The 14,059-nt window shown below is 34.3% G+C and overlaps 1 protein-coding gene across 7 annotated transcripts in view; it reads left to right on the top strand.

Moving 5' to 3' along the window:
* LOC121374051 (single-stranded DNA-binding protein 3-like) overlaps positions 1-10,926 on the top strand; it is a 135,033-nt gene extending 124,107 nt beyond the window's left edge. For 4 of the 7 annotated variants that reach the window (XM_041500938.1, XM_041500940.1, XM_041500939.1 and 1 more), the window contains 2 exons: positions 1,201-1,334; positions 2,152-3,246. In XM_041500938.1, the coding sequence (XP_041356872.1) occupies positions 1,201-1,334; positions 2,152-2,256 (239 nt within the window). In that variant the 3' untranslated portion in view covers positions 2,257-3,246. The other 3 variants (XM_041500943.1, XM_041500944.1, XM_041500941.1) reach the window with 3 other exon arrangements.
* The last annotated feature ends 3,133 nt before the right edge of the window (positions 10,927-14,059 follow it).

Here is a 14,059-nt window from a genome sequence, read left to right as displayed (position 1 = left end):
TGACATGATAAACAATTTATGCACATCTTAAATTTGTGCAACATGTGATTCATAAGAATATGTTGTATACATCACCATGTTAACGCATGACTACAATTATGTGTATCATCTATTGAGCATAATAAATGTAGATGCATTACATATGTTGTTCCAAACATACCTAGCTAAGCCTAAAGTAGAGTATCATCATTATTTATCATTAGGAAGTTGATGACAAGCAGATAACTTGGTTGGCAGTTGCCACCAGGCCCCATGCATATAAAAAAAACATTTAGAGTCTAGACTCTGTGTAGAGTCTGAGACTTTAACGTCATAGCAATACCATACAAAATGTATGTCATTAGAGATTTAGTCTAGACTTAGTTTTTATAAGCATGGGCCCTGAATTATCATCTTCTAATCCTTTACAATACTTTTTAAATTAAGGACCAGGGGTCTAATTCACAAAGGTCTCTTAGGCTCTGTTAGACAACAAAGCATCCTCTTTGTAAGTCTTTTAGCATTGCACTGCGAGATCGCAACGTTGCAAGAGTTTAGTGAATTAGGCCCCTGGAACATGACTACCTACTTTAATGAAACAGATTTTCATTTTTAAAAGTAACAATTATACAGGTGCTAAAATATTGACAAAAACCAGAAACTACACATGTATAGAAAAAAGGAACACATGAAAGTTAGCCCCTGCAATTGCCCACAGAAGTCGGCCATAGCATGAAGATTGCTGTGACGTTTTCTTAATTGCAGAGGTTGAAGTTAGATTGTGAAAAAGGTTTCTTGAACATATATCTGCATTCTGATCTAGTGCAGTATTGGAAATAAAGGTTTATATTTGTGTGTTCAATTCGTCTGTTCTTCACTTTACTTCTTAATTCACCAATTGTACAGTTTTCATGCAGTAGATATGGGATGAATTGTTTTTCCCTTTTTTGTGGTGGTGTTTTTTTTGTCAAATGTACTCTCATTTGCTGTGTTGTTTGCATAATGATTTTGTTTATTTCTGGTAATGTGGATGGATAGATGTTGACTGGATTTCTTTTCACTTTTCTTTTCCGATCTCTCATGTTGCTGTGTTGTTTGGCATAATGGTCTGTTTTTTGCAGGTGATATGGATGGATAGATGTTGACTGGATTTCTCTTTTCTTTTCCAAACTGTCCTCTCATGTTGCTGTGTTGTTTGGCATAATGGTCTGTTTGTTGCAGGTGATATGGACGGCATGAAGAACTCCCCACAGCACGGCGGCCCCGGAACACCGCGCGACGACCTCCCCCCCTCCAGCAGCACCGTGACGGGGCCCGACATGTCCGGCTACCCCAGTCTCAGTTACCAAGACAACGTAAGTCAGATGAGTTTGTGAGCACGTCTTGCATCCAGCGATCGGTCGAGCCATTCTGGGCTGGAGACCTTGACAGCATCTTCTTTTCAGAACAAAACCACACACACACCAAATTTTTTAATTAAAAAAATGCCTTTTTCTGGCATTTCTTGTTTGTTGCTAGGTTACGAGCTTTGTCACACCTCTGTCATTTCTGGCTGTATATATTTATATATATATATATATATAACAAAACGTAGGTCTAAACTGGTTTAGTTGTATTTGTAGATGGAAACTGTGGTTATGGGGCATTGCATGCATCTCTTGATTGCCTTGGTGCTTTTTTTCTTGGCAGATTTTTTTTTTTTTTTTCCGTTTCTTTTATTTCTATGTTCTAGAGCATTTTTTTTGCCTGCTGACTGACATGTGACCTTTTCAAACAATCTTGATGAAGGAATTGGCTAAAGGACCCTTCCAGTTAATCTGTAAATCACATGGAAACCATCTTACAAATCATATATATACTCTGCCTGAAGTGTATTCTTAACAAACTGATGTAAAACAAATAAAAAAAATTTTTTTTTTAAAATCATATTCACTGCTCTGTTCTCATATACTTTTTTTTTCTGACATTTTCATAATGATTGGGGTTTTTCACCTTTTATACTGGTATTTATCGCATGTGTAACATATCGCTATTCACTCACCATCCCGTGGAAGCTGGCCTGTCTTGTGATAAAACTGCCTACTGCAAATCACCTCCCATCATCTCCCTCTATGAAAGCATGTGTTCGTTCGCCAATCGCCTTCTTACATTGTGATGTTTACAATTTTTCAGGGGCAAAACGAATCGGCCGCAATCCTAAAGATTAAAGAATCTATGCAGGAGGAGGCTAAAAGATTTGAAAAAGACGCCGACCAACCAGATTATTTCATGCAATAAATTAAATTATTATTTTTATTATTATTATTTATGTAAGTTATGAGCGCGAATGAGACTTTATGAGCAGTTGGTACGAGTATTCATTTTTTTGAGGCCAGACATCCAATATCACCAAAGGACTTGGCGATTTGTCATCTTTCTTCAGTTGCGTGTAGTAGTTTTGCCTGCTTTGTTTTTTCGTTTGTTGGGCTAAGCATGACTTTTTTTCACTGCCATTTTATAATATAGGTGGGTTTTTTAAAATGTGTATATATATATATATATAAAAGACAGTATCTTGACCTATGTGACTTATTGAAAAAATGTCACAAAATACCGTTATTGTGCATCTGTAGCCACATTTTATAATGGTTAACTTTTTTTTCTTTTTTTTTTTCTTTTTTGTGATGTATGGTTCCATCTTATGTCGATGCCAAAATGGCTGCATAATCTGTGATAATACAAGTGTGTGAACACCATGCTTCCGTCATGCCCTTGTCCTAGTCCTTTGGTTGTGTCGGGTCCTGGCACTCAGAACATCAGGATTGTTTGACGAAAAAGAAATAGTCTTCAAGCCAATTACAGCTCTCTCTAGATTAGGAGCTAATCTTTTTTTTTTTTTTTTTTTACTTTTTACTTTTTTTTTGCTTCAATTAACATTAACCATACTATAGTTTTCAATATGCATGTGTTTTTCTCATCAGTTTATACAAGGTTAGTTCAAAACTTTTGAACTGTTTAGTTCAAAACTTGAACTGACTGAAGTTTGCTCCTTTTTAAAAAACCCATAAAAACAAAAAACTAAGTAACATTATAGCCAATTCCTTTTGACCTAAAAACCAACTCTATACGTAACACCATCAGTTAGTTTATGTGTGTAACACTTGTTTTTAGCATTTGGCTTCAAGATTATTTCTTGCTCTGGCTAAGCCAAGCTTTATTCTGAGAAATGTGCACGCTGTAAAACAGGTTGAACTGTATTTATTCCCTGACACTCTTATGTCGGGGCCTGCTTATTCAAGATGGTGGTGCCCCCTTCAGGAGGAGGGCATCCCCATCGAGCACACTGTATTCTTTAACTGCACAGTGCTACATGGACTGTAGCCTTTTTGTACATATCTGGACTGCTGCTTCATTCAAGCTGTTTCCTGAAGCATTGTCCACGTGTCTGTGCGTGTTTGTTTTTATTTATGTGTTTGTGTGAAATCTTTAATGCAAATCCATTGTCAGCTTCAGGAACTGGCTTGAAACGTCTAATGCAGTTTTCCAGGCGAAATATTTACTAGTGTGTGTCAGTGTAAATAACAAGTTGTAAACATTTTCCAAGGGGTTATTATGATAAATAACATTATTATTATTATTATTAATATTATTATCTTGTTGTTTTGTTTGTAGGACATTGCTAAAAAGTGCAAGTGGTCTTTTTACTCCTTTTTTTTTTTCTTCTTTTTTTTGTAGCTGTAATATTTCATTTGATATGTTTTGGGGGTTTTCTGCCTCCCATATATGGCAGATGTATAGCCTATTTATTTTTAATGGAAAGACAGTTTGAAGTTTGGGCTGATTTGTTGTGTAGCTGTCTGGCAACAATTGTGCACAAACTGTTATAGCAGTCTCGACTAGACGTAGCTTTTGTATTGTATTTTTCTTTTCATATTTATAGACTGATCATTCAAATAATTCCCTTTCCACTGAGTATTTTTAAATTCAAGTGAAAGTTAGGATGGGAACATCATGTCAAAATTGGTAGGACCTGTGGCCTTTATATATAATGCATACATATTAACGGACAGCACATATTTCACTCAAATTTGCCCTTAAACAATTCACTGTGAACAGAAGCTCATGGTTTCATCAAAATTGTGGATATAATCTCATTTTTTAAAACATTGATTTCAAATCAATGATATAACAAAAACCATTTTGTTCATGAATTTTTTAATTAAATCATTGCTCAACTGTTATCTGTTTCGTGTTAAAAGCCAACTTGAGATTTCTGTTTTATCTCCCTTTTTTTAAATCTGTTTTTTCTTTCTTTTTAAACTATATTGTGTTGCAAGAAATGGGAGATTGATATTAAATAGTAACGTATGTCTGTGTAGCTTCTGTTGGAGATGTGTGGTTTATCTTGGTGCATGCATGATCATCCTCTTTGAGCCACTTACTAGTTGCAGTAGTATTTATTTATTTATCACAGTTTTCGTCTGTTGCTAGATGACACATCCTCAGTCTCGTTTTTCTATATATGGACAAGGGTGGTCAGTTTAAAAAGTTTTTCTTTCAACTTATGGTGAATCAACTTTCTGAAGTGAAAACTATAGCTGATTTGGGCGAAGTCTTCTTTCATTTCTTGTGTTCTCGTCTCTCTGACATTTGTTATTTATTGTGGTAATCTAGTCCTCAGCATCTCTGTTATGACTTTTAAACTCTCGACATGAACTCAGGCTAAGATTTGAATCCTTTTGTTTTTATTGTGGTATAACCACCTTTCTCTACTCAATAATACCGACATTTCAACCAATATTCATTACAGCACAGTCAGATGTGTCCCTAATCCCACTACCATTAACACATACCAAGTCTTGTCCATTGTTACTCATATCATATCCAATTCCTCTACAACCCATTAGCACATATGATGAGTTACAGATGATCTGCTTGCATTAGTATCTGTTGCATTAGTACCCAGTATAATATGACCAGATGACGTCTAGACCATATTGAATGCAGTGTTACAGAAGATCTGTTCTTATTAATATTCAGTATAATATAATCCAAGGCTTTCTTGAACCAATAGCATGTGGTGTTATAGAAGATCTGTTCTCATTAATATTCAGTATAATATAATCTGATGCATTGTTGACCCAATAGCATGTAGTGTTACAGAATATCGGTTCTCATTAATATCCAGTATAATCTGATGCTTTTTTGACCCAATAGCACATTGTGTTACAGATCTGTTCTCATTAATATTCACTATAAAATATTAAAATGCTCCTTAATCTCCAGTATAATATACCCAGATGGTGTCATTGGTTTTAATTCATTTTTCTCTTCTTACACCCACTAGTAATCACTGTCATAGTTTAGTCATTTCCTGATTGGTTTCCGATCATGTTCGTCACTCCTCTGCGTCACTCCTCTGCATCTAAATTTCCATAGACTGGTACCACTATTTTATGTGTTAATTCTCTCTGTTTAGTTTTTCTCTTCTGTAGCTAGATTTCCATCGAAATCAGTTGGTTAACCCTAACAAAGATAACATTCTAGGCATAGTGCTTTTGAGGGGAAGTGTGTGTGTGTGGGGGTCCCCCATACATTGAAATCCATTTCTTTGACTGTCCGTTTTTCTCCTACTGTTGGCACCATATTGCAGTCACGTTTCCATCTATAGATAGGCCCGTGTAACAGCTCTTTTCTCCCACCAACATCTAGTGGTGGTGTTGCAGGCATGTTTTTACCCACCATTGTTTTATTTTATTTTAAAAATTAAATGTAAACCCACCATTATTATGGGCTCTAAAACCAAATTTCTCCCCACCTGTATTCACTGTTTTGAAGGAAGAAATGTTTTATGTAACAATGCACTCAACACAATTTAATATGGCATCGGATCACTGTATTGAAGTCGGAAGTCTCCCACCTGAATCTCTTGTTTTGCAACAGCACATTTCTGTAGTACACTTTATTTTTTATTGTGCTGTATCTTTTTGTTGTTTCTTGCCAGTAAATTCTGGATAATGTATCATCTTAGGCTTATAGTAGCTTACAGCTTTGCTAACAAATGCCCCAGATATACCACAGACATTTAACTTTAAAAGACTAAAATATATCACCAAGATACAATTAGAGTGTCTTAAAGGCTAAAATTATCTTCAAAATTAGTTTTTCATTGATGTACTGACATCCAAAAGAAACTTTACAAGGTTTGAAATTGTTTAGAAAACCAACAAACGGTACGGTGGGATATGAAAGTGTCATGAAGTTCAACATATAAACATCACAATGCACTTCATTATACATGCATTAAGTGTTTGTAAGGTGATCTCTAGCATTAAGTGTTTGTAAGGTGATCTCTAAATTGGTTATTTTCAATTAGCAAAAATATGTATCAAATTATTCATATTTTATGTATGTAAAGGTTTTTTTTGGACGGCAGTACATATATATTAATATAACTGAAATACTAAAATTTGCCACAAAACAGAATCACACATTGATGTAGCTATTTTCCACAAATGTTCATAATTTATACTGACTAAAATTTGTCACAGAGCTATAACTTTTTTTTAAATGACACTAACTAACCTTTGCCATAAACATATTACAACTATAACCAGCTTAACACCTGTTATAAATATGTGACATCACAATTTATGTGCTTGATAGAAAATTGTGACATCCATTGGCTTTAATTTTTTGCCACAAATGCATCCACAATAATTGATACAGGTTTTCAACTTGCAACAAAAATATAACTTATAATTGATGTAAACTAATAATATAATATGTGTTGATTAAAAATGATCACATCCCTTAGATTTAATTTTTTGTTTCAGATGGTGGGTCATTTTTCATCAGCTGTAGACATGTAACAGACAATAGAAGATTTTTGACTAAAGAAAGATCTTGATCCATTAGAAACAGTTTGGTTTCACGGTTAGGGTTTACGGCAGTAAAACGCTGTTTGTGCACATTGATCTGTCTAAAAAAATAAGCTGCATTAAGATATAAAACATTTTACATTTTATTATATCAGTATTATGGCATGGAATTCCTCCTTTCGAAACTGTTACTTCAAAGAATAAACTTCTTCGTAGTGACAAAGGACATTCCATTTTCCATTTGCAGAACAGGGCATTTTTGAGAATTGGGTAGATCTAAGCTTTTTTGGAGTGTAGTGATTTTCCAAGTTCAAGGTTTGTCATCCCTCAGAAGAATGGGGTCATTGTAGGCGTGAACTGAAATTGCAGGTTTATCCCAAGGTTTCTAGTTAAGCAAAACAGCTTTAGGATCATATTTTTTATATATATATATTTTTAAATCAGTAAATAGGCCAAAAACATTTAGATGCATTGTTCTTATTACAAACTAATTAAAGGAAGATCTAATGGCTAACTCCATCTATAGTACTGCCTATAGGCTTTTTTATGTCTAATTTCACTAGACTTGCCATGGGATAAAGGCCTATAAACTCACTTAAAGCTGTTAATAAAAGCATGTAAAGTGAGTCATCACTTTAAACATAAGCATTTAAGAGTCATCTAAAGTGGATTATTATTCAAACATAAGCTCTAAGTCGTCACAGTAAAAACGTAAGCTGCAAAATGAGTTGGTTAAACATAAGCATTTAAGGGAGCCATTAAAAGTGAATTATCAAATGTTCATCATCACCATCAAAGTTAAACTTCTAAAATAGTCATAAGCTCTTCTATAGCGAGTCATTACTGTTAAACAAGCTTCTACAATGAGTCATCACTGTCAAATATAAACTTCTAAAGTGAGTCATCAAATATAAGCTTCTAAAGTGAGTCACAATGTTAAATACAAGTTTCTAGCATGAGTCATCACTGTCAAAAAAAAAGCTTCTGAGTCATCGCTGTCAAACATAAGCTTCTAAAATGAGCATCACTGAAGTAAGTAATCATGTTTAAAGTTTGAGCATCTAGTACGAGTCTTCACGGAGTTATCTTTGCACATTTTGTGTTGGCTCAATTCCATGTCGGCCGTTCTAATTTGTAATCTTCTGTTCCCCCCCCCCCCCCCCGATCTTGACCTACTCTTTGACTTGTACCACAGTGCGAGTGAGCCGATGGCGCTCTCCCTCTTCTCTCTGCCATCCACTGATGACCGATTGCACTAGTTCCTGGCTCTTTACTTGCAGATGCTGCAATGATCCTGACATGACCTTGTGCTGATTCACCTGCAGTGATTGTCAACAACGGTTCCCACAATCTGTTGTAATTTCATGTGGTGTAAACTATTAACACAAACACAAACACACACACTAAAACATACATGTATGGAATTATGTGTCGAGCACAATTCTCAGGTATACACTTCTTCTTTTTTTCTTTCTTTTTTTTTTTTTTTTTTTTCTTCTTTCTTTTTTGTTTTTTGTGATTGTAAGTTTGCTACACAGGTCAAAAGTATGTGGGATGATCGTCCCGCGCTTGAACCACACAGTGTTTGTGTTTGTTTCATTCATGTGGCAAACAGGTGTTTGAAGAAGGAGTAACAAACAATTCGTTGCTACAAAAGTTGAGACATTGAAATTTATAAATACATCTCCGTTGTTTAACATTTTCTCAGTTGTCAAGACCTTTTTTTTTTTACCAACTATTCTAAAGATCATGCAGTTATGCTCGATTGTTTTTCTCTCTCTCTCTCTCTCATTCACACTAGTAATTTCATTACCAGTTTTTACAATGGAAGGGCAGGAGGAATGAAGAAAAACTTTTTAAAATGTTTCAGCTATGGTAAAGAGCATGATGTCATTTATGGGGAAACATCCTCAATAGTACTAAGTACTACGGATGGACTATTCAACATGTGCAACAAGGAAGAATTAATATATTGTGTTTGTATTTCTTTTTCTTTCTTTCTTTTTTTTCTTTTTTTTTTTAAACAAAAAACTACAATTATGTACATTGGTGGTTGAAAATCTAAAGTATGCCATGTTTTGGAATGCTTGTATGTTTCACATTTCAATGAACTGAAGATATTGTCCATATTAATAGCTGTGTGCGAAGTGACTTGAATATGTTAATCTTGTACGGCGTGGACACAGCTGGTTCGTATTGTTGTTATTGTGATGTGTCGACTGCCTCTGTTGTTAGTACACCGAAGGTAGGCCATGTTATACCTCCCAATGTAAGAACACCAGCAGTGCATCCTGGGAAATCTTTTTTTTGTGTGTGGAAGTTGACTGTTAATGTATGGAGAAAATATTGCCAAATATGAAATAAAATTTTAGTTTAAAATTAAAGCATTTCTGTACATAGTACATAGGAAAATTCACTAAGACATACAAATGCATTTGAATCTCAGTGTAAATATCAGAAAGGTGAATTTGCTTTTCTCATGTACTATTTGTTACAGTAACAGAAAAACCCCACAAATGTAATAATGAAATAAGGGGTCCTATCGTATATAGTAAATGATGCTATCAGACATATATACAGTACATAAGTTTGTAAAATTCACGTTTATCAAACCAGGTTTAATTTTCATGTTATTTGTACTTTTTTGTATGTATTAAACTGTTTGGCCAACTTGTAATATAAATTCTGCTCATATGTATATATCTTGTATGTTTCATTTGATTTGGCCAAAATGTACCATTTATGTAAAGTATGTATATGGACCCGTAGGGGTGAATGTAGTTTTTAAAATAATAAATAATAATAATAATAAAATGCTAACTGACTTTACCTAAAAATAAATTGGGTGGGGGCGTGTTTCTAGAAAAATATTTATAGGCCTAAACATACTTTTCTGATTTTAGTTTAACATTTTGTGCAATATACAAAGTGAAAATTGTCCATTACACATTTTTGTATTCAGGGTTTTTTTTAATTCCAGAAGCAGTACAAAGAATATCTGTATGGTTATGTACAGCAATAACTGAAATCAAGTGTTAACATGATGTTATTTAACTTAAAATATATGTGAATAATGTAATCTAAAATATTTTTACAAAATTTAAGGTCATTAATGTAGATCTTTACTTCTAGTTTTAACATATACCTGTAACATGATCTGATAATGATTGGCAATAATTTCACATGATGAGCAGTTAACCCACAATTTCTTATCTTTCATGTGTGTTTGTAATGTTTTTGTCCGTTGATCAGAGTACCACTATTTCTGTTATGCTGCATATCTCTCTTATTGTAGTCGACACATAAATAACATTGAGTGAGAGGTCCATACATTTGTAATTATCATTTTTATTTTTGGTGATCACACCAGAATGACACATGGATCAGTTACTTCGATCATCTTTTCTTCTTTTTTTTTTTTCTTTTTTTTTTTTTTTTAAAGGGTGTTTCTTGTCTTGTAAATATCCTGGGATGTACAGCATGTTAATTTCATTGGAAACCGATCCAATATTTGTTCTGTTGTGATCAGAGGCCGTCACTCAAGAACTTCCATTATTGAATTGTTTGGGTAATTTGTTTTGCTCAGTTTTTGCCCGACTTGCCATTAGCCATGCTAAATGATTTAAAACCTAGGCTGCATTGCTGGTCATTTGAGTAAACTTGCTGTCATTCAGACTTGCTCATAACTCTACCTCTGAAACCGTTGTCAGTACTTTTAAAGTGAATTTAAAAAACACGAAGGGTGACTGAAAAGACTAACTTGGAAATGAATAAGTCGGGCCAATTTAACTTTGCATTTGTTAAATTTAACATGTTAGAAAATTACTAATTCATTTATTTTTTTATCAAAGCATTGAAAGCATTTGTCCTCTCCATCGGATGGAACAGCAAGCCTTTTGTAGGTTATCTGCATCATTTGACTTCACTTTTTTTAATGCAGCTTAGATAGTGATTGGCCTAAAAATTAGGCAAGGCATTGTAGACCAAACACTTTTGGGGCATTCTCACCATTTTTGGGGAACTTTTTTTTCATTAAAAATACGCCATAATTAATTGAAATAAACGTTAATGTAATTTATGTGCTTGCTTTAATAAATGAATGGCAAAAGATATAAAAGGCACATTTTATTAATTAATAATACCTTTTTGGGTGTTTTATAAAGGCAATTTTAGAATTATTGAAAAAGGCTTGTTTAATCTCAGGGCAGCATGGCACTGATTAACGCAATATGGTGCTAGACTATTGAGGCATGGTGCTGCACCATGCTAAAACAAGCTAGAAAAAACACTAAGCTACTTCTAGAGGTTAGCATAGTGTTTTCAGGTTATCATTTGGCCATTTGGAAGGTAGTCCACCAGTAATCTTGACTTGAAATCCCAAAAGACTGCTGATGAAACAATTCTGGCTTTCTTTGGGTGCTGGAGAGGACTGCCACTGTTTAATTGAAAAGTAAATGAATCAGTTAGTGTATTTAGTTCACATGCACTGGATAACTTTCTAAAGTGTTGAACTTGATATATGCAAAGTTTTATTACTGAAATGTATTCCCTTCCTAGTTGGGCCGAGAATACTTTAGTCACCATATATAGTACTTTAGTGTAAAATGATACAATATCAAATAGCTAACACATAATTATACGTCTTGGGCTTTGTACAGGATGTCCTTCAAATGATGTCATGTCAAATAGCTAACCCATATCGTCGTATGTCTTGGGCTCTGTACAAGATGCCCTTCAAATGTTTACTAAAGAGCAAGTCTTTATGAATAGCTGATTTCCAGCAGACTCTTTCACAGGAACTAGTGGGCCTGAAACGTGAATCTAACCAAACAGTTGTTAGTTTTATGATATTACTGTAGTCAGAATTTGTTTAATGGAACAGCTAGACTCTTAATAGTCATTGCGCAGGGATGTTGTTAAACACACTGTTCTGTTTCTTAATAGTGTACATATGTATATGGCTTCAACTTCCTGAACATACTGGGGAAAATGGTGGCTTTTACCTTAGTAACCCACCTCCATCTCAAAATAAGCTCTGTGGTCCCTGTGGGAACAATATATTCTTGCAAAACGTTATACCAGTTATGAAGACATGGTGCATTAATTTTCATTATGTAATTTGCAGTCTGCATATGGTGGTATTCAAAATTACAATTTTAAACTTACGATGCAAAGTTTAATTGGTTGATATTCTTTAGTTGTAACTTAATGAGGATAACATTTTGAGTGGGTGATGGGTTACATTTGGAACAGTATGTCGGGACTAAAATTGTACTAAGACGACATTTGAAGTCTGTTTTCACAATAAGAGCTTGTAATTGTTTGATTTTAAAATATAAAAAAACCTATGCATTTGCTTGTACACTATAAATAATTTAATTTTTGTTTTGTTCATGGGAAAGAGTCTGTGAGAAAATAATAATGGTTACAAGTTGAGCAACCCATTGTTTTACTGATGTTGATAGGAAAGTATTTTTCATCATACACTGCCACTATATCAGAAAATATTAGCTAAAATGTTTATTTCTAATATACTAGCATAAAGTAAATATTTTTAATTGCTTTAAAGCATCTTTAAAAGTAATAATAAGTTGGATGGTTACAGTTTTCTGTGCTGTTAGGAACTACAATCGAACTTTTGCTGAAATTAGTTCATGAACCTGGCTATATAGGACACCTGAGAACGTTAGTCCTGGATCTTGGCGTATATGCCCACAATGGTTGAACCTATGATGGATGTGGGTATGTGTAAATAGAAGAAGATTTTTGTTTCAATTTTTAAAATTCTGTCTTGATCAAATGCTGTTCCATTTAACTTGAACATAACTTTACCATTTAGGTGGGATATCCAAAAAATCCATTAAATATCTTTGTCATTTTTGTTGATGAATTACTGTTCCAACACCATTATAAACATGGGTTGCTTTCCTTCTTACTGTTAATCTATATATATATATAAATATAAATATGTGTGTGATGTATATTATGTTTTGTGGGTTAGAAAACAAACAAAAAAACAAACATTTGTACGACCACTCTTAAAAACGTGATTTTTGCCACAGAACCACGTTTGAGTCGTCTCATAAGAATATTTTCATGCTTTGTACATTTGCTGTCATATTGTATCTGGTTCTGCAGGGTCCTTCTCATCCTGTATCATCGAGACCCTTCAGACACAACAATCAAAATTTATGGCAATATTGTAATATATCTTAGTCATTTTATATTATTCATTTCCATCATTGAAATGCTGTCCATTTCAGCAGATAAGTTATTGTGTCCACATTGTCTTGATGATGGCTGCCTGTCATCTTTAGTTTTGAGATATTCAGTTGTATGTCCTGTTATGTACAAGAATCATGTAGAGAGGTCTCTAATAAACTCAATTGTTGGAACCTTCACTTTGAGGCGTTTGTGTTTTGTTTTCGTTTCTATTAACAGAAGGAAGGAAATGGTTTATTTAATGACACTCAACACATTTTATTTACAGTTATATGGCGTCGGACATGTGGTTAAGGACCACACAGATATTGAGAGAGGAAACCCGCTGTAGAGACTTCATGGGCTACTCTTTTCAATTAGCAGCAAGGGATCTTTCATATGCACCATCCCACAGACAAGATAGTACATACCACGTACTTCATAAAAAACAAACAAATGTGTAACTGAAGTTTAACAACACCAGTGAAGCACTTTGATTTATTAATCATCAGCTATTGGAATGGAATGAATAAATGTTTAACAACACCCCAGCACGAACAATACATCAGCTGTCGGAATGGAATGAATGAATGTTTAACAACACCCCAGCACGAACAATACATCAGCTGTCAGAATGGAATGAATGAATGTTTAACACACCCCAGCACGAACAATACATCAGCTGTTTGAATGGAATGAATGAATGTTTAACAACACCCCAGCACGAACAATACATCAGCTGTCGGAATGGAATGAATGAATGTTTAACAACACCCCAGCACGAACAATACATCAGCTGTCAGAATGGAATGAATGAATGTTTAACACACCCCAGCACGAACAATACATCAGCTGTTTGAATGGAATGAATGAATGTTTAACAACACCCCAGCACGAACAATACATCAGCTGTCGGAATGGAATGAATGAATGTTTAACAACACCCCAGCACGAACAATACATCAGCTGTCGGAATGGAATGAATAAATGTTTAACAACACCCCAGCACGAACAATACA

The sequence above is a fragment of the Gigantopelta aegis genome, chromosome 6, assembly GCF_016097555.1.
Source record: "Gigantopelta aegis isolate Gae_Host chromosome 6, Gae_host_genome, whole genome shotgun sequence".
Classification (NCBI taxonomy): domain Eukaryota; kingdom Metazoa; phylum Mollusca; class Gastropoda; order Neomphalida; family Peltospiridae; genus Gigantopelta; species Gigantopelta aegis.
The sequence above is the reverse complement of the archived record's forward strand: the minus strand, read 5'-3'. Positions and strand labels throughout refer to the sequence as shown.